Below are 17176 nucleotides of genomic sequence, written 5' to 3' on the forward strand. Positions count from 1 at the left end.
AGGGATGCCAAACCCTATGTGAACCGTCTTCACAATGGGCTCTGTCACTTGGTTGAGGAGAAGTATGGAGATGATGCTCTCCATACATACATGGATGTGGACGATTCCGAGATGATAATCTTGCATGAGTCCCTTGCCAGTTTATTTGCTAGGACCAAGGCCTTAGAGAAAAATCATGGTACCCATGCTTAAGAGTATTCACACTCACTTGGATGCTGCCCGAGCCACACCCATGGGTAGCAATGTTGTGCAAGAATCTGCATAGAGAAGGTGCAATTTTCTTCTCGAGAGGACATAGGGCAGAGGACATAGGGCCTCGTACCGGTAAGCAAGCCACATTGCTTACGAAGCAGTCGATAGCATTTGCTAATTTCTTCAAGGACTTAAAGACACTAACCTTTGGGGGGGAGGAGAAAGAGTGCAACTAGGACGCAATGAATATATTCCTACAGAAGTGGTCAGATGTTCATAACCTCAGGCAGTTTTGCCAGATGAGGTGAGGCCCGTAGAGGCCAACCTATCTTTGATAGTTAAGGCATACAAGTGGTGGTGGATGAGCTTGACCGATAGTGCCACACATCCTGGTACTTGGGCAGAGTTCGAAACATTTTTTCAAAAGGAATTCTTGCCACAGTGAACGAAGTTCAGAGGTCATGGCAAGAGTGGGATAAGTGCTTGATGAAGGGCATCTCCCTCACCCAATATATCTCTAACTACCGTGAGATCGTATTGAAGTTAAAGGGAATCGATGAATTCCAAACTTTATGTGGATTCATGAGGGGTTTCTGATTTTATGAGGCTTCTGTTGAGCCTAATAAGCAGCACAAAGATTTCAATGAAGCAATTAATTATGCCCAAATTTATGATGACATTTTACGTCGATCCAAATCCATTCTTAGTAAGACAATTGACGAGAAGGGTGGTAATTTTAAAAGAAAGTCGTTTAGGAGTGACAAGGGTAGGGGAGTCAGAGTGATCAAAGGGGCAAGGTGGGCATTGGACAAAGAAACCACGCCATACTAGAGAGAAAAACCAAGCGAAGATCCAAAAGCAACAATAGTACAAAAAGCTAGGAACAAAAATATGTGCTTTAATAGCTTTAGCAAGGCAGCATGGCCTACGTTGGGCACTTGAGGGAGTTCTAGTGCTGCCAAAAAGGATGGAAAATCCTCAAGGCGGGTTTATACTATCTAGCGATTGCCTCTTAGTTCTGTAGAGTTCAGAGAGGTCATGATTTATCATACTACAGATAGTGCCCATGCTTACTATGTGACACAGTCTATGTGGTAGCCATCATTCAAACCACACGATTTGGTGTAATTATATGGTAGGATAGGTGGCCGTAGAGTTACCATCATGATTGACAATGGTGCCACACACAACTTCCTTAACTATGCATTGGGGTTAAGAAGTTTACGATTACCTGAGACTAAGAGTGATCATAAGTATACAGTCTCGTTAACTAATGGTCACGATAGTACCGTTTGGGACACGACGATCTTAAGTGTGTCACTAGCTATGCAAGATTACGAGACTTCATTAGACTTTTAGGTCATCCATTTGACTAGAGCCAATATTTATCTAGGCATGGACTGGTTATATAACTTGGGGCCCTATCCTCAATCATAGCTACTAAGATAATACCCTAGAGTTCATGCATGAGGGGAGACTAGTGAGGGTACAGGATGAGTGTGAGGTACCAGCTGCACCCCTTATTTTGTACCTAGAGTTGTGACATGCCATCAACTCCAACAATATTCATGAGGTATATCTCTTACATCAAAAAAAAAACTATAGATGAAATATGTTAATAATGTTGTTTTCGTAGATGAAACAAGTATTAAAGTTAGTGTTTTTATAGTTGAAACTGGTTTAATTAATGAAAACTTAAACAGCCTTGGAAAAGACCCCTATTTGTTAAACATTGTTTTGTCATCTTGTGAACAAAACCTAAAATCCAAGGCCAAAATTTAGTCAATACAAACTAACAAGTATGCACCTACCTTTATTCCTTTATTGTGAGAGTTTAGGAATGTTTTTCTCGATGGTTTGCCGGATGGTGTTCCACCATCTAGGGATATTGACCATAGCATTGAGGTGGTCCCTGGTTCGAAACCTGTAAGCAAGCCTACTTTTACAGAATTAGCCACTCCGAAGCACAAGAGGTGGAATGGCACTTAGCTGAGTACGTGAAGAAAGGATTCATAAGGCCAAGCTCTTCACCATGGGCATCACCCATTCTTTTGGTAAAAAAGAAAGATGGGTCTATGTGGATGTGCATAGACTATCATGCTCTTAATCAAATTACAATTAAGAACAAATGCCCAATGCCATGTTTTGATAAGTTGTTTTGACCAACTTAATGGTGCACGATACTTCTCTAAGATTGATCTTAGATCAGGGTATCACCAAGTTTGAGATAAGGGAACAAGATATTCCCAAGACCGTATTTAGGACTCCTTTTTGACATTACAAGTTCCTAGTCATGTCGTTCGGCTTGATGAATGCGCCAGTGACGTTTATGACGCTGATGGACAATGTGTTGTCCATACTTAGGAAAATTCGCAGTAGTATCGAGATGGAGAGCTTGGGGGTGGACCCTTCACAACCACTTGACAATGGTTCATTTGGGGGTGATAAAGTTCGTCAGGGGGAAAAGTATAGATATTATTCCATTGATGACGATGAGTACCTACTCTACAAAGGTAGAGTTTGTGTACTAGCTATTGGTGATTTTTGGTACTAAATTCTTATTGAAACTCATGATAGCCCAAGTGCTATACATCCGGAGATACAAAAGACCTATGCACGACTTAAAAGACAGTTTTATTGGCCAAGTTTATTTAAGGACATCTAGGACTTTGTGCTAAAATGTTTAAAAAAAAGTGTCATGGCAATAAACATGAGCGCCTCAAGGTTGGAGGTTTGCTACATTCATTGGATATTCGCAAAGAGAAATGGGAGAGTATTTCCATGGATTTTATCACTGGTTTACTTAAAACGACTCGAGGGAATGATTCGGTTTGGGTAGTGGAAGATGGTCAAATTGATACTTACTAAAAGGAGGTAAAAACTTCGAGAAAACTCCTGAGTTAGCTAGGTTGTTTATGGAACATCACTACAAGCTATATGGCCTACCCACAGATATAGTTTCAGATAGGGGTAGAAAATTTGATAGTCACTTTTGGAGGGAAATCTTTAAAAAGTTGGACACTACTATGAGTATGAGTATCGCTGATCAGATGGTCAGACCAAGAGAGTCAAGACGAAATGCTTCAAGCATATGCCAGTGAAAACAAATCCAATTGGAAGGAGTACCTGCCACAATTGGAGTTTTCTAATAATAGTTTAGAATATTCAACAAATTCCACTCATGTTAATGTATGGTTTCTAGCCGAGATCTCTTATGGTCGTAGGGCTACAAACGGAGAAGATTAAGTCTATCAAGGATTTCCTTGAAGACATGTAAGATATGTTAAAAGTAGCAAGAGACAGCATTCATAGTGCACAAGGTCGTGCAAAAACGTATGTTGATAAGAGCCATAGAGAAGTGACCTTTGAAGAGTGTGACTTTGTTTTCTTGAAAGTCCCTGCGAAGTCGGAGACTCTCAAGATGGAAAAGTGTCAAAAGCTTTCTCCTAGATATTGGGGTCCATTTAAATCCTTAAGAAGATTGGTAGCATAGCATACAAACTTGAGTTGCTGTGTCGAAGAGCTCTCGAGTATATCCTATTTTCATGTCAATAGACTTCGTAAACTATTGACCATAAGGAGAACATAGTTACTCTTAATGTTTTGGTGAAACGTGTTGAACCACCATCTCTTCCACATAAACCCGAGAAGATTCTCGAATTTAGAGAATAAAGGACAAGGCATACTGTGTACCGAGAGGCACTTGTTAAGTGGAAGGATATAGAGGATGAAACATCCACATGTGAATGCTTAAGTATGCTTACCAAGAACTATCCAGAGTTTGTTTTCACAGACCAAAACTCTTCTTAAGGGGGAGGTAATGTCACGTAGCATGCAGCATGTACGTGGGCTCAACTGGTATATTCGAGTACATACGCCAGAGTGCGTGCGGCAAGTAAGTCTGGGGTTTAGGGGTGAGTCATCTCGTTCAAAGTACCATGAGCGCTCGAGCTAACATACGTCAATGTACACAAAATGTATTAATATTTATAATGGTATCACCCATGATATTGACATGATTTGCAATTACGAAAAGATAATCCAAGCATCCCCGAATTATTTAAGAGGATACAATGATATTTTTAAGAGAGCTTAAATTACATTCTCATAATAGGCATTTCTCATATTCCAGCATTACAATCCATTGATTGTTTAAGACTCAAGTGAGGCTTAGTCCTTGGGCATGTTGTCAGCCTAGTAAAGGGGCTCTAAGTGTGGGCCTCATTTCAAATCCCACTTATTGTTGACTAAAACTATTATAAATATACTATAAAAAAAGAGTTGAATAAAATTTTGGCCTTTATCCTTTAAAAATAACCAGAATCGAGATATGGTACAAACATTGGTGATGGACTGCTAAAGGTAGAGTAGTGGCATGACCATTTCTAAAGATAGAGTAGTGGTGTCACTTTTTTTTGGGGTTGTTTCTCAATCAAATCTTTCTTTTTCTAGTTTTAGAGCAAAGACACATCTTTCATTCTCTACCGTTCCAAGTTTCTTTTCTTCTTTTTGTTTGAGAGCAAAGGCATGCTCTCCTTAAATAGAATTCTTTTTGTTTGAGAGCAAAGGCATGCTCTCCTTAAATAGAATTCTTACCTTGTTTAAGTAGTAGCTGGAAATTTTCATGTTTTATTTACTGAGAAGACTCTTTAAAAACTCTGAGTGCTTATGGGACTCTTTGAAGAAAGAGAGTTTTCAAATTCCAAACTTTTTTTTTAAAAGTCCTTGTCGAGAGGCAATGAATGAGTATGGTAAGAAGCATGGTGGGAGGCTCATGACATGTATCTACATTTTAAGTATAAGCAACTTGCACAATCAAATGATATGGATACCTAAGGGGCTTTTCCTATGGTTATTATAGAGACTTGAGCAAAACGTGATACTCCATCCATGGTTCTTGGGAACTTGGCCACACAAAAACGCTAACAAAGCAAATTTGCACATTGGAGAAGCTGGAATCTTGAAAGAGAATAAAAGAACGAGTGCTTGTTTTGGCGGTGGCGGTTGCAAGTGAGCTAGTTAAACTTGGTGATGGGTTTCTCAACATGTGCCTCTTTTGGGCTAGTTGAAGAGTGATGCTCTGGTTGTGGAGAACACCCTGGCTCACAGGAATATGAGTTTGGCATACTTATTTGGGTACCAGTTTGGCATAGGTATTCAGACCCATGGCACAAATGGGAAGAAGTGTAGGAATCGCATGCACGAACAAACCTCGATCCAATATGACAAATCCATAGGCGTTATGGTAGGCTAGAAGGTCCTGGGTTCCATCCCTACCTATCACACATGCGAGGTGCAAAGCCTATATGGCATGGCCTTGGTACACTCTTCGACAATGGGAATAAGCACATTAAAAATGGGAATAAAAACCCGGGAGGTGCAAAGCCTATATGGCATTGCCTTGGTACACTCTCCTACAATGGGAATAAACACATTAAAAAGGCACACAATATGACAAATGCATGGAGGGGTTTTTTTTTTGGCCACGTAACGGAGTGACGGATGAAACGGCTCTATCAGAGGCAAATTGCTATGCAATTTGAGATAGTCGTACGAGGGTAGGTGAGTTGTCTCTGTCAGGTATGGGATTCTGGCAAATGGCTTATCTAAGCTAGAACGATTTATAAACTAATTTGAGAAAAGTATGTGTTGACTTGAGGTCCGAGTCTTTGAGGGGCAAAACAACGTGATTCGTGGTGGGGATATCTAGTGCCTTTGGTAGACAATACTTGTTTGCTTTCTTTGCGCTCTCATCGCTATGACGCAGCTCGTCGACCCTTGTCTCCCTCCTGCTTTCTGCATTGGCTATGGTGGAAGTATCAACCCTCATAACCAGCCCTGTATTGGCTCCTCCTCCTTCAACAGCAACAACCTCCTCTCACCACCTTCTTCTCAATCCTCTCACTCCCTCGAGCTTTTACATCCTTCTCCATCTTGCTCCAGCCTTGCAGACACCTTAATCCCTTTCGACCTTTGGCCTGTTGCTAACGACGGCATCCCACCCCCCCCTCATAATCTGCTTGCTATAGCCTCCCACTCCATCAGAAAGCGAGCTGCAGTATCTGAGTTGGAAGAGTTTGCTCAATTACAGGCGATTCCTGTGCTGCCCAAGAGGCTTTGTGAGTATACTGCCTGGGACTGCAGTAGAGCTTGCAGTAGTGGAGATTCTAGCACTTCTGTTCTTGATGAGATCAATGCTAATTCTCATGATAATGCGCTAATTAGTGGTGATTTTGGGCCTAGCACGGAGGATGCTAGTGCTCTTTGCAGTGATCTTGAGGATGTTTTAGACCTTCTTTTGCAGGAAGCTGAGGCTGCCACCGCAGAGTCATCTCCTATTGGCCATGGAAGCTCAGTGGTAGATTGGAAAGATGAGATCATCAGAGCCTCCAAGCCACTAAATTGTGATTATCCTGGCTTGCAGAAGGGGGCAAGCGAAGCTAGGACCACCTTGCAAGAGGTATTAAGTGGGCAAGAGAGCAATACAAGAGCCCCGCATTCATTTGAAGATTTGGAGCAGAACGTGTCATGTGCTCATCAACAACAACAGTGCTCTAGCAGATGGGCAGGCCCAACCCTCTTGGACATTGAGTCAGCCCTGGCACTGATGACAGGCTCCCACTCTACTGCAACCTCTCGTTCTTCTATTTTTTCTGCACCTCTTGGGGAGCCTCTCAAGAGTTACTGGTCTATCAGAGACATTCTCAAAGAGGAGGCAGCACCCCATAGCTGCAAGGAGGAGCCCTTGCTGGAGGAAGATGATAGAATGTAAGGAGCAAAATCTAGCCATGTTCTGAACTTCTTGGGATTAGTGTTGGTAATTTTAGTGCTAGGGTACTCAATCATTGTAATTCTATACTTGATTAGGCTGCTTGATCGTTATAACTCCATACGTGATTAGCCTTATGTTATGATCAACATGGATGTTAACCTTTTAATCTTGTGTTATTAAGCAGGTCCACTTGGAGGAGGTTACACAAGAGGAACCACTTAGAGCCGAGGTATACTGTGAAGATTCGGCGTGAAGAAGATGCAGTCAGCGATGGATACCGATGGCGGAAGTATGGGCAGAAAAGCATAAAAAACAGCCCATATCCAAGGTACGCTGAGAGAACAAAACTAGTAACTATAATTTGATTAGATTTCTCGCAGCATGCAAGATGGAGTTAAATCAACTGTTCGGACCACTGCAATTTACATGTGAATATAAATAAGTTTGCGATCTTTTTGATGGATTTCATAAAGATTTGTTTTTTAATTATCGTAGTGGACAAATATGCGTATGTTAATTTTGTATTAACAGATTTCGCGAAGAGCTGTTTTGAATATTGTTTTATTTTATTATTATTTTTTTTTGGCAGGAGTTACTATAGGTGCAGCAGTGGCAAGTGCAGCGTGAAAAAGCAAGTGGAGAGGTGTAATGACGATGCGGGCCTCTTGCTGGTGACCTATGAGGGTATACACCTTCACCACCGGCCCCACGCCCTAGGAGGCGCCTCCACCACGCCCACCTTGGCATTGGGCCAAGTAGTTGAGTAAAAACACCCCCACACGTGTTCCTCCCCCACCCCCTCGTGTGTAGCCTCACCCCCACCTACCCCCATGTAACCCCCATCTCTCACCTCCTTCGCTCTCACAAAAATGCCTCTCTCTAACGGCCCCCTCATAATGTCTCTCCTTCCTGCTCTCACAAAAATGCCCCCTTAATAATAAAATTACCCTTTCTCAACCCCCCCCCAAAAGAATAATCTGCCTCGATTAACCTATTGTGACCTTGTAAAGCATCTCATTCCTTGATATTGATATATACTCCAACATGTATCATTGTTAAGCTTTATCATCCATGCTGTTTAAACATCCATGTATCATTGTTAAGCTTTATCATCCATGCTGTTTAAACATCCATGTATACAACTATCAAGCTATGCATCCACATCTACTAATGTATTGCAATTGGGATGTATCTTTCATGGGCTCTCTTGCCTACATAGTTTTATTGTGTTCACTTTATTGGAGATGACAACATATACATCTATCAAGCTATGCATCCAGATATCGATGTATTGCAAGTGGAATGTATCTTTCATGCGCTCTCGAGCCTACATAGATTTGTCATATAAATTTTATTGGATGCAAGCATGCTTATACAGTTATCGGGTTAAAATCAAGAAGTGAACAAACAATTAATGAATGGTTGCTCAAGAGTCGTTGGAAGAGTCTACCTCGAGCATGTTTATATAGTTATGGAGTTAGAAAATGCCTTTTTAGAGTGAACAAGCAATTAATGAATGGTTGCTCAAGAGTTGTTGGAAGGGTCTTTCCCTTGAAAAGCCTGAAGGTCATCATTAGAGGTGAGGGATAAAGGTCTCAAGGCCCGTACAACCCTTTACTAACTTTGCAAGCTTTTCATCTACCGCTTGCTCCTATGCACAATGTAAGACTTCTTTGTCAGAGTCGCTTTTTACTTCTTCCCTTGAAGAGCTTTTTGTTTTTTTTCCTACCTTTTTAATGGTTGTCAAAGGTCCTTAAGCCTCTTGATTTTTTTGGAATATATAAGAATATATTTTTACAAAAAAAAAACGCTGAAATGACCATACGGATGTTTGCTGGGGCTTGACCAAGCCCATTGTAATCAAGTGGAAGCTCCTAATAAGCAACACTATCACAGGCAACTAAAAAACTGTTCACACAACAATTGTAGCAGTGTTGTGGGCATCGAAGGCACAACTCAACCAAACCACAAGGGCTAAAAAATCGCCCACACAACAAACAAGCCACAAGGGCTCAACTCAACTAAACCCACACCACGAAAGCACAAGCAGTAGGGATTCGAACCCACGCACGAGTAGATGCCAAGCCCAATAACCATAGGTTAGCCAAGAAAGCCATACAACTTAGAAGGACCAAAGAATATGTTTTGTTTTGGTTGGCGGGGCTCTTCTCTGTCTATCAAATGACCAATATTGATGATGGTCAATGATCTGAGCGTTTCGAAACGTCGACAAAAGGAATAACTTGATATAGACATCACATTTTCGATTGTTTTTTAACCCACGCCTACCTCTATGCTCTAAGAATGCGACTGTTAATTTTTGTCGATTTTCATTAAGTATAAGGGGTTTATGAATTTTTTCTTCATTTAGATACTTCTCTAGATTTTTTAGAATAAGAAAAGTATGGTTTTCAGTTTAGGGCGATTTTAGTTTGCTTTGATGAGATATTGCTTTAGGTTTTTCACTTTCCTTCCTTTGTACAGAGAAAATTCAAATCTGTGTTTGTTTTCTTTAGTAGCTATGCTCAAGAGCTTTCTTTTCCTCATAAACCACATTAATGAGTTTAGATATTCTCAATCATGGGGTTTCTTCTCTTCTGTAGTAGAGAAATTGAAGGGTAGGTTGATTTTTTGGTGCCATTTAGGTGGAACCACATATTCATCTTCCCCTTCAATCATCTTTATGCTCATCAATCTCTGTAAAAGAATCAAAGAACAAGAGAGCAATGGAGGTATGTCCATCTTGTTATCTGTTATGTTATTTTGTTATGGTTTAATTTTGTCTGAGTTATTATGTTTTCTTGTCTATTAATGTTAATCTTATTGTTCTAAATGTGATTTAGTCATGTGTGAAATAGAAGATAATAGTTAAGTTTAATGATGTTATTTATGTGCTATTTGGATTGTTTTGTTATAGTTTAATATTGTCTGAGTTATTTTCTTTTCTTTTCTATTTTGACTATCTTATTATTCTAAATGTGATTTAGTCATGTGTAAAATAGAAGATAATAGTTGAGTTTAAGGATGCTATTTCTGTGTTATTTAGATTGTTTATTAGTGATTTTCTAAGTGAAAGAAGTCTGTGAAATATAATTGTTGATGAATAGTTATGATTTAGTTTTAGGATATATTGAAGTCTATATGTTATGTTCAATAATGTTATTTCTCATTTATAATGTTATTTTTATGTTATTTGGGTGAAATGAGGTGTTATTTTGATTACAAGTTATGATTTAGTTCTAAATTATATTGAAGTTATATCTGGTTAAAGTTGTGTACACATCTGTTCAGCGCACCGTGAGTGATGGACATGGATGCAAGAATTAAGAGGCTCACAAAATCGTGAAAAAAGGAGAGAGAGAATCAGAGTCTGCAAGATGAGATACATGTTATGGAAAATGTGGCGCATGTTGTCTCGAGATAGATAATGCAAAATTGCATTGCAAAATGCAGGGTTGGAGAAGGACAACAAAAAGATGGTAGAGAAATGCTTTCAAAGACTGTTGTTGATGGACCCTCAATGAAAACCAAACAAGCACGTGAGCGTGTGAGGTTGCTCAAACCACTTCATGAGTTGACCAGAGAGGGAGTGGCAATATAATCTCGGCGGGTCTATGCACAATGTGCAAACATGAAGAATATGTTTTCCAACCCAAGTGAAGAGGTTGATGATGCAATTGCAAAGGTCTTAAGCAAAGGTATGGTGAAGTATGCATTGGAAAATCCCAAATTCAAAACCATTGGTGATGATGTTGCAAGAGTATGCTTGAAGGAGGTAAGCAATACCTTCACAGCTACAGATGCTCAAGGCATATGTGACAAGGTAGGGATTAGCTCCGAATCCTATGCTATGATTTATAAGCAATTAGATACAAGGTTTAAGGCTGTTCTTAATAAGAGATGGGTGGTGCCACCATTCCAAGCATGAAAAGATCTTAATGTAAAAGTCTTAGACACAATTGGTGAGCTAATGCATTTGGAACATACACAGATGCTTAAGTCTGGATCAAACGAAGTGCCCTTCAAATTGCATGTAGACAATAACTTTGTATTGAATGTATACAAGCTACAAGCAGCAATGGTAAAGTTCTACAATTTATCTATCGAAGAGTACAGAGGTAAGCTTCAATTTGTTTTGAAGCTTGATGAGAGTGAAGTCGTTAAGGGCCAAAATCTTGAACGTGTTAGCTTGACACTAATGAATAGGGTGTTGGATCCCAACATCAATTTAAAATATCCAAAATATTTCAGTTTGCAATCGGAGAATGAAATATGGTGGTTTGCTCCATTTGAGGTACCAAAGGAGGACCATGAAGTACTTAAGATTTTTTTTAACTTAACAGAGACACCAGATATTGTACGATGGCAAAACAATGGTGAACGGTCTTGCATGTGGATGGATTTGGTGAATACAAGGTAGAATGGCATCTTGCTGCTGTGCTGGTGATTTGAAAACATTGAAATGTATGTTTGGTGTTTCAAATTCAGCATCAGCTAAGTTCCCTTACTTATATTGCATGCAATCCAGGAAGAAAGGCAACGATGGGAAGAAACAATGGATTGCAAGGAGAGGACAAAGTGGTGCTCCAACACGTGACCAGTGTGTTCAAAGGAATGTAATGTTGGTGCCATTAGATCCTAAGTGGGATCCTATTTTAGAAATACCCTTAACAAGGGTCGACTTTTGCACCTTGTATTGCGTAATAGAGAAGTTGGTGTTTGAGTACGTGTATTTTGCCTACAAGATGCAGCCTGCTTCAGATGCCGATGCAACATGCAAGAAGGTAGAACAAGTCTTGTCTGATGTTGGATTGCACCGGGGCCAAGTAGAAATAAAAAAGGACGAGAAAAAATCAGGAAAGAGTGGAAATTTGCCATGCAAACTGTGTTTTGGGGGAGAGAAGGCTAGGAAATTCTTATCTCCACCACGAGATGGTAAGTTGCTTGTAAAACAACCAAAGAAGTACGAAGCATGGAAAAAACTACACATGGTTATCCGTAATCGGAGCAATGGGGGACAAACACGGATAGCAAAGGCAAATGTGTGGATTGCACTTGATAAATTGGCACCACTTTTACAAAAGATGACATTCAATTCTAATGATGCCAATGCATTTAAAGAGGCGGTTGTAAACTTCCATAACTTAATGACAGAGGCATGGACTTCAAATTGCATTATACACTATATGGTCAGAGTGGTCCCCATTTCATTTTTACAATTAAATTGTGAATGTAATATTTTGAGTTTAATTGTGGATCCTGTGTTTTTGAATGTAGCACATACTTGAGGCTCATGGTCCATACTTTGCTGTGAACAAGGAAATTTGGTGATATGGTCCACACAAGGCATGGAGCAATCTCATTGGCAAGCTCAATGCAGATTCCAAAACGCAACGACACATGGAGCCAATCCTATGAGGCAGTTACTCCAATGGTGGTATAGGAGAATAGAGATTAGGTATGAGGACAAATTAATAAAGTCCAAATCCAATGATACAGAAGCTGTCGCAAGGCAATATATGAAGTGAGGAAAGCAAGATATGAAAATAGCATGGCCAAAGAACATCATGCAGAATGGTTGACAACCCAAGAGAGATTCAGTAGCAAATGAAAATATCGATAGAATTGTAATTATGAAATAACATTTTATGTTTATGAGAGTATTAGAGCAATCCAATGTTTTGAAGAAATAGGTGTTTGCTAAATTCAACATGGATAACTTTTTCAAAATAAGTGTTCACTAAAGTCAACATGGATAACTTTTTGAGAGTGTTGATATTTGTTGAAAGTAAGTGTCTAACTTATAGTAAGCTCCATTTATAAATAAAGGCACTTCTTTCATTTCTCTCCATTCCTTCTAGCTTGTGAGTATGGCACGTACTAAGCAAAGATCAAACAAGATGCCTTCCAAGACACCGGTTCATTCATCCAGATCTAGTGAACATACGGACACCGACAATGATGAAGGTCAAGCTGCTCCTGCTACTCCAGTTAGGAAAGCTGCTCCCATTGCTCCAGCTGGAAATGCTCATCCACCTATGCATAAGAAGAGAAGATGGAGACCAAGCACCATCGCTCTTTGTGAAATTAGGAGGTTCCAAAAGAGTCCTGAGTTTATTATACTCAAGGCACCTTTCTCGAGGTTGGTGCAAGAAATACTACAAGAAATACTACAAGATCTACAAAGGGGAAAGCACTACAAGTACTTTTCAAGAAATCAAGAATATAATGTGGAGCGATGGTCAGCCCAAGCGTTACTTGCTCTTCAAGAGGTGGCTAAAAGTTACTTGGTGAATCTCATGCATGATGGTCAGCTCTGTTAGCCATCCATGCCCGGTGCATCACACTCAAGCCCTCAGATCTCACCCTTGTTTGTAGGATTCGTAACAATAGTGATGCATTCAACCTTAACCATGACATGGTTTGAAGAGCTGTAAATGCCCGTGTATCGTTTTGTGTTTTCATGTTTTTCTTCAGTTGTACTTTATGCAATGTACCGGATTTGGATATTTTAAGTTTCCTTGTTTCCAATGTTGTGTATCGTACTTGCCCATTGATTTGAATATTTTGAGTTTTCTTCATTTCTAATGTCAGTGTATATTCTTATATTTTCCTGGAAAAAAATTTGCAAGTGCATGTGCGTGTGTAGGCAAAATTGACACATGGTGTGATTAGATCATAATGGGCTAAAATTTATTTTGTGTATAGATCATGTGGCTTACATCATGAGCATGTATGTGCATGTGCAAGCAAGTCCATGTGCATGTGCAAATGCTATTTTTTACGATAATAGTTTTTTTCCTATAAAAAAATTGATACATGGTGTGCAGTGATTAGAATGGGTTGAAATGTATTCTGTGCATAGATCATATAGTTTACATGTCTTAGATAAAATATCACCCCTATCAAAGGCTTGTAAGGCCCTTGTCCTAAGGCTCGCGTGTGTAGAAGCTTTCTTTTTTAATACCAGGTCTATACACACGCGAGCCTTAGGACAAGGGCCCTACAGACCTCTCATGGGGTTGATATTTTATCTAGGAGGTGTTCCATGATACTTATATGTACACATAAAATTAGAGCTCATTCTGACAAGGAAAACTATTTTTAAAAATTAAAAAGTATTAAATTTATGTCCTTAGCTAATTTAGAAAATATATAAATTTCATCTATAATTATGGAAGTAACCATCATTTTACCTCATTTCTCATCTTTCATTTCTCTCTCTCACCTCCAAGAGCATGGCTCGCACCAAGCAAACTGTTAGGAGAGTTTGGCCCCCCAAGGTGGGACGTGGAGTACCCCCTGTGTCTAACCACCACAGCAGTAACATCTCAAGTGCAGGTGGAGTCTGGACGCCTAGTACTATGGCTCTCCGTGAGATTAGAAAATACCAAAAGACAGTGAACCTGCTCATACCGAAGCTCTCCTTCCAACGTGTGGTGCGAGAGATCATGCAAGATCTGCAATGCCGTCATGATAGGAGGTTCTGGGCTCACGTAGCATCAAGCCCACTACCTACGTGGTGGACAGCCCAAGCTTTGAAGGCACTCCAGGAGGCTGCTGTACACAGTGGAAATTTTTGGTACCACAGTGTTTGCAGCTATGCATGCGAAGAGGGTTACTATCACTGAAAAGGACATGCAGTTGGTGCGACGCATGCGACGGAGAGATCCTCCGAGCGGCCAGGATCTTTAGTTTTATTTTTGTATATCTTGCATGATTATAATTCTCAAAAGCTATGTAAAGCTCGATGTATATATTTTTTAAAAAAAATTATCTTATCTTGTGTTGCAAATAAGTCTCTTTTAATTTGAGTTTATATAATTTGTTGATTTATATGCGTCTTCGAATGGATACAATTTTTATTTGAGTTACGTGTGTAATTTTAATTTATTTGCTTGAGTCAACTAATAAAATACATTATAAGACACGTATCAAACAAAAAACTATGTAACCCAAATTTCAATTCATAGCATAAAAAATTACATGGTCATCAAAACATAGTCATCAATGTTACATAATCATCATAGCTATATCCTAGGCTTCTTACTACTAGGCTCTCCAGACTCTAAAGTCGCCTTGATGGCTAGAATAAAAACATGGAACCCTTCAAGCTCTGCCTTGATGACGGTGGGATCCTATACCTGCAAAACAATGCCAGGGGCCACCATAGAAAAAAAAAGCCCTGACCTTTGAGTCGAGAATAAGTAAAGTAACTTTGAGCGTCGAAGTAGAATAACTTTTTCCAAACTTGATTTAGTCGAAATAACTTTGAATGCAACACCTGCTTTAATCTTCAAAAAGTTCTCCGCATACACTAGAGAGCAAGTCTTGTGGAAGACTATCACATCATTGGCAAGTTTTCCAATGTACTCCTTGAGTGCAGAGTCCTGAACCCTTCCTTGGCCCCCAGATCTTCTACTCTGCCTCGATGCAAATTCATCAAGATACACAATTTCCTGCAAAATAAAATTGATGTCAGCATCGATCATGTAATGCATGGGAGAGGATGATTTTTTAGAATAGCCCTAAATTTGATATTTAGGGCCTCTAGGGCATGTAGACCCCACATGTGTGATCCCATGCCCATCAGAGGCTGGGAAGTGCACTATCCGAAGGCTGGCGTGGGAAGCCCTGATTTTTGCAGATTTAGGGCTTCCCACATGAGCTTTTGGATAGTACACTTCCCAGCCTCTGATGGGCATGGGATCATAGATGTGGGGTCTACATGCCCTAAAGGCCCTAAATATCAAATATGGGGAGCAACTAGTAAAAGGAGATACCTTTTCTGCTTTGTCCAACTCCTTCTGCAAAGGTGCCTCCAGATTTGCTCCTGGAATGGGTCTGCCACCATCGGTCGGCGCTGGACCACAGGTGTCGCATGTTATGGTCACGGTCCGAAGACTTCATTCTGCAAGTGCTCGAACTCTTCATCTCTGTGATCTCATATTGAGGAGCTGCATCCTCAATCTACTTCTGGACGGCAATGATAGCAGAGATATCATCTACACTACTTTCATCATATTGCCCCATCTCATCAACCTATGGTAGGGCTTCTTGGTAATCAAAGTCAAGGAAATCATCAAACTAGCATCTCGCACGAGTATACTATATAGTTCCTCCTCTCTCAAGTCCAAGAGCTCCAACACATCCTGCACATGAGGAGGTACTCCACCCCTTCGATGGTGATGGCACTCAATAAAGCTAGTGGTGGGTCGTGACTTTGGGTTTCAACAGGCTGGATGGATGAAAGTGCCATGTGAGAGCTCTCTACGGCCAGGGTCTAGAGTGGTCTCCTCTGGCTCTGTGTCTATGTATTCCACTAGAGGGAGATCCTAGATGTCATCATCCTCTGGCTCTTGAACATCAGAGTTCAAGATGTAAATAGCAAAAGCAATATCCCGCTCAATGAGATCAAGTGGGATGTGCTCTTCATAGGAGGTTGGGATAGCGGTAGTGCATAAATCTTGTCCGACATGAGCTAGAGCTCTGTTCACCACCTTCTTATGGTTGGATCCACTCTTCATGCTAAAGAGAAACTCCAAAGGAATCCAACTCAAGGTGGAATTTGGGATAGAGTAGGTGAAGTCATCCATTGCATCACAAAATGCAGCTAGCAAGGTGGAGTTTGGGTCGTCTAAGGTGGAGATGACAGCCTCAAGGTCTAAACTCTTGCAAAACCTAGGGTAGATCTGGTCCTCCCCAAGGTGAGTATAGCGAGTGCTGCTAATCCACGAGACGAAAGCAGGGGAGGCGGCCATGATGGGTAGTGGGGAGAGCTAGCACACAAAGGGAGAGCTAGAGAATAGATAGTATAAATGAGTTTGATCTATAACTTATACTCATATTTATACTTACATTTAAATTTATAATATTTTTAATAAATTTATACTTGTGTTTATTATATACTTACAAATATCTATAAACTTATAATTATTTTTATACCTTATGTTTATACTCTAGTAAATAAAGGACACTTCATTAAAATATAATAAATAATAAATCATACTTTTATTTCTTGTTACATTATATTATATTATTTACATAGTTACTTATAATATTATTTATACTTAAATACATACTTAAAGTTATATTTATTTTTAAACTTATATCTATAGACTTAAAAATTAATGACACTTCATTAAAATATAACAAATCATAAAAATATATTTATTTTTAAACTTATATCTCTAGACTTAAAAATTAATGACA

At 39.7% G+C, this 17176-nt stretch overlaps 3 protein-coding genes across 4 annotated transcripts; 2 read left to right on the top strand and 1 right to left on the bottom strand.

Moving 5' to 3' along the window:
- The first annotated feature begins 5745 nt into the window (after positions 1 to 5745).
- LOC147616073 (uncharacterized) lies at positions 5746 to 8125 on the top strand. Of its 2 annotated transcripts, none has more exons than XM_086778706.1 (3): positions 5746 to 6960; positions 7146 to 7292; positions 7554 to 8125. In XM_086778706.1, exons 1-3 carry the CDS (start codon positions 5951 to 5953, stop codon positions 7729 to 7731), a joined length of 1335 nt encoding a protein of 444 aa, XP_086634832.1. In that variant the 5' UTR covers positions 5746 to 5950; the 3' UTR covers positions 7732 to 8125. The 2 variants fall into 2 exon arrangements, with proteins under 2 accessions (XP_086634832.1, XP_086634833.1); XM_086778707.1 differs by having other exon boundaries at positions 5758 to 6960; positions 7149 to 7292.
- Positions 8126 to 14202: 6077 nt separating this feature from the next.
- On the top strand, positions 14203 to 14595 carry LOC147616074 (histone H3 type 3-like). The gene has a single exon (XM_086777927.1). It carries the CDS (start codon positions 14203 to 14205, stop codon positions 14593 to 14595), a length of 393 nt encoding a protein of 130 aa, XP_086634053.1.
- Positions 14596 to 15006: 411 nt separating this feature from the next.
- Positions 15007 to 16725, bottom strand: LOC147616075 (uncharacterized). The gene is made up of 3 exons (XM_086777928.1): positions 16521 to 16725; positions 15748 to 15827; positions 15007 to 15423 (listed from the first exon to the last, which is right to left on the bottom strand). The coding sequence occupies exons 1-3, from the start codon at positions 16723 to 16725 to the stop codon at positions 15103 to 15105; spliced, it is 606 nt and encodes a 201-aa protein (XP_086634054.1). The 3' UTR covers positions 15007 to 15102.
- Between the last annotated feature and the right edge of the window lie 451 nt (positions 16726 to 17176).

Source organism: Cibotium barometz, chromosome 39 (assembly GCF_041138505.1).
Source record: "Cibotium barometz isolate CiBa-2024 chromosome 39, ASM4113850v1, whole genome shotgun sequence".
NCBI classification, from domain to species: Eukaryota; Viridiplantae; Streptophyta; class Polypodiopsida; order Cyatheales; family Cibotiaceae; genus Cibotium; species Cibotium barometz.

What these genes read in the sequence shown, in the direction of transcription:
- LOC147616073 (XM_086778706.1), top strand. Translation starts at nt 5,951, where the DNA reads ATGACGCAGCTCGTCGACCCTTGTCTCCCTCCTGCTTTCTGCATTGGC. An exon ending in CTGGAGGAAGATGATAGAAT is followed by an intron (nt 6,961 to 7,145) that starts GTAAGGAGCAAA and finishes TGTGTTATTAAG; the next exon opens with CAGGTCCACTTGGAGGAGGT. An exon ending in AAAAACAGCCCATATCCAAG is followed by an intron (nt 7,293 to 7,553) that starts GTACGCTGAGAG and finishes TTTTTTTGGCAG; the next exon opens with GAGTTACTATAGGTGCAGCA.
- LOC147616074 (XM_086777927.1), top strand. Translation starts at nt 14,203, where the DNA reads ATGGCTCGCACCAAGCAAACTGTTAGGAGAGTTTGGCCCCCCAAGGTG.
- LOC147616075 (XM_086777928.1), bottom strand. Translation starts at nt 16,725, where the DNA reads ATGGCCGCCTCCCCTGCTTTCGTCTCGTGGATTAGCAGCACTCGCTAT. An exon ending in TATCCCAAATTCCACCTTGA is followed by an intron (nt 15,828 to 16,520) that starts GTTGGATTCCTT and finishes CCTGTGGTCCAG; the next exon opens with CGCCGACCGATGGTGGCAGA. An exon ending in AGTTGGACAAAGCAGAAAAG is followed by an intron (nt 15,424 to 15,747) that starts GTATCTCCTTTT and finishes TTTATTTTGCAG; the next exon opens with GAAATTGTGTATCTTGATGA.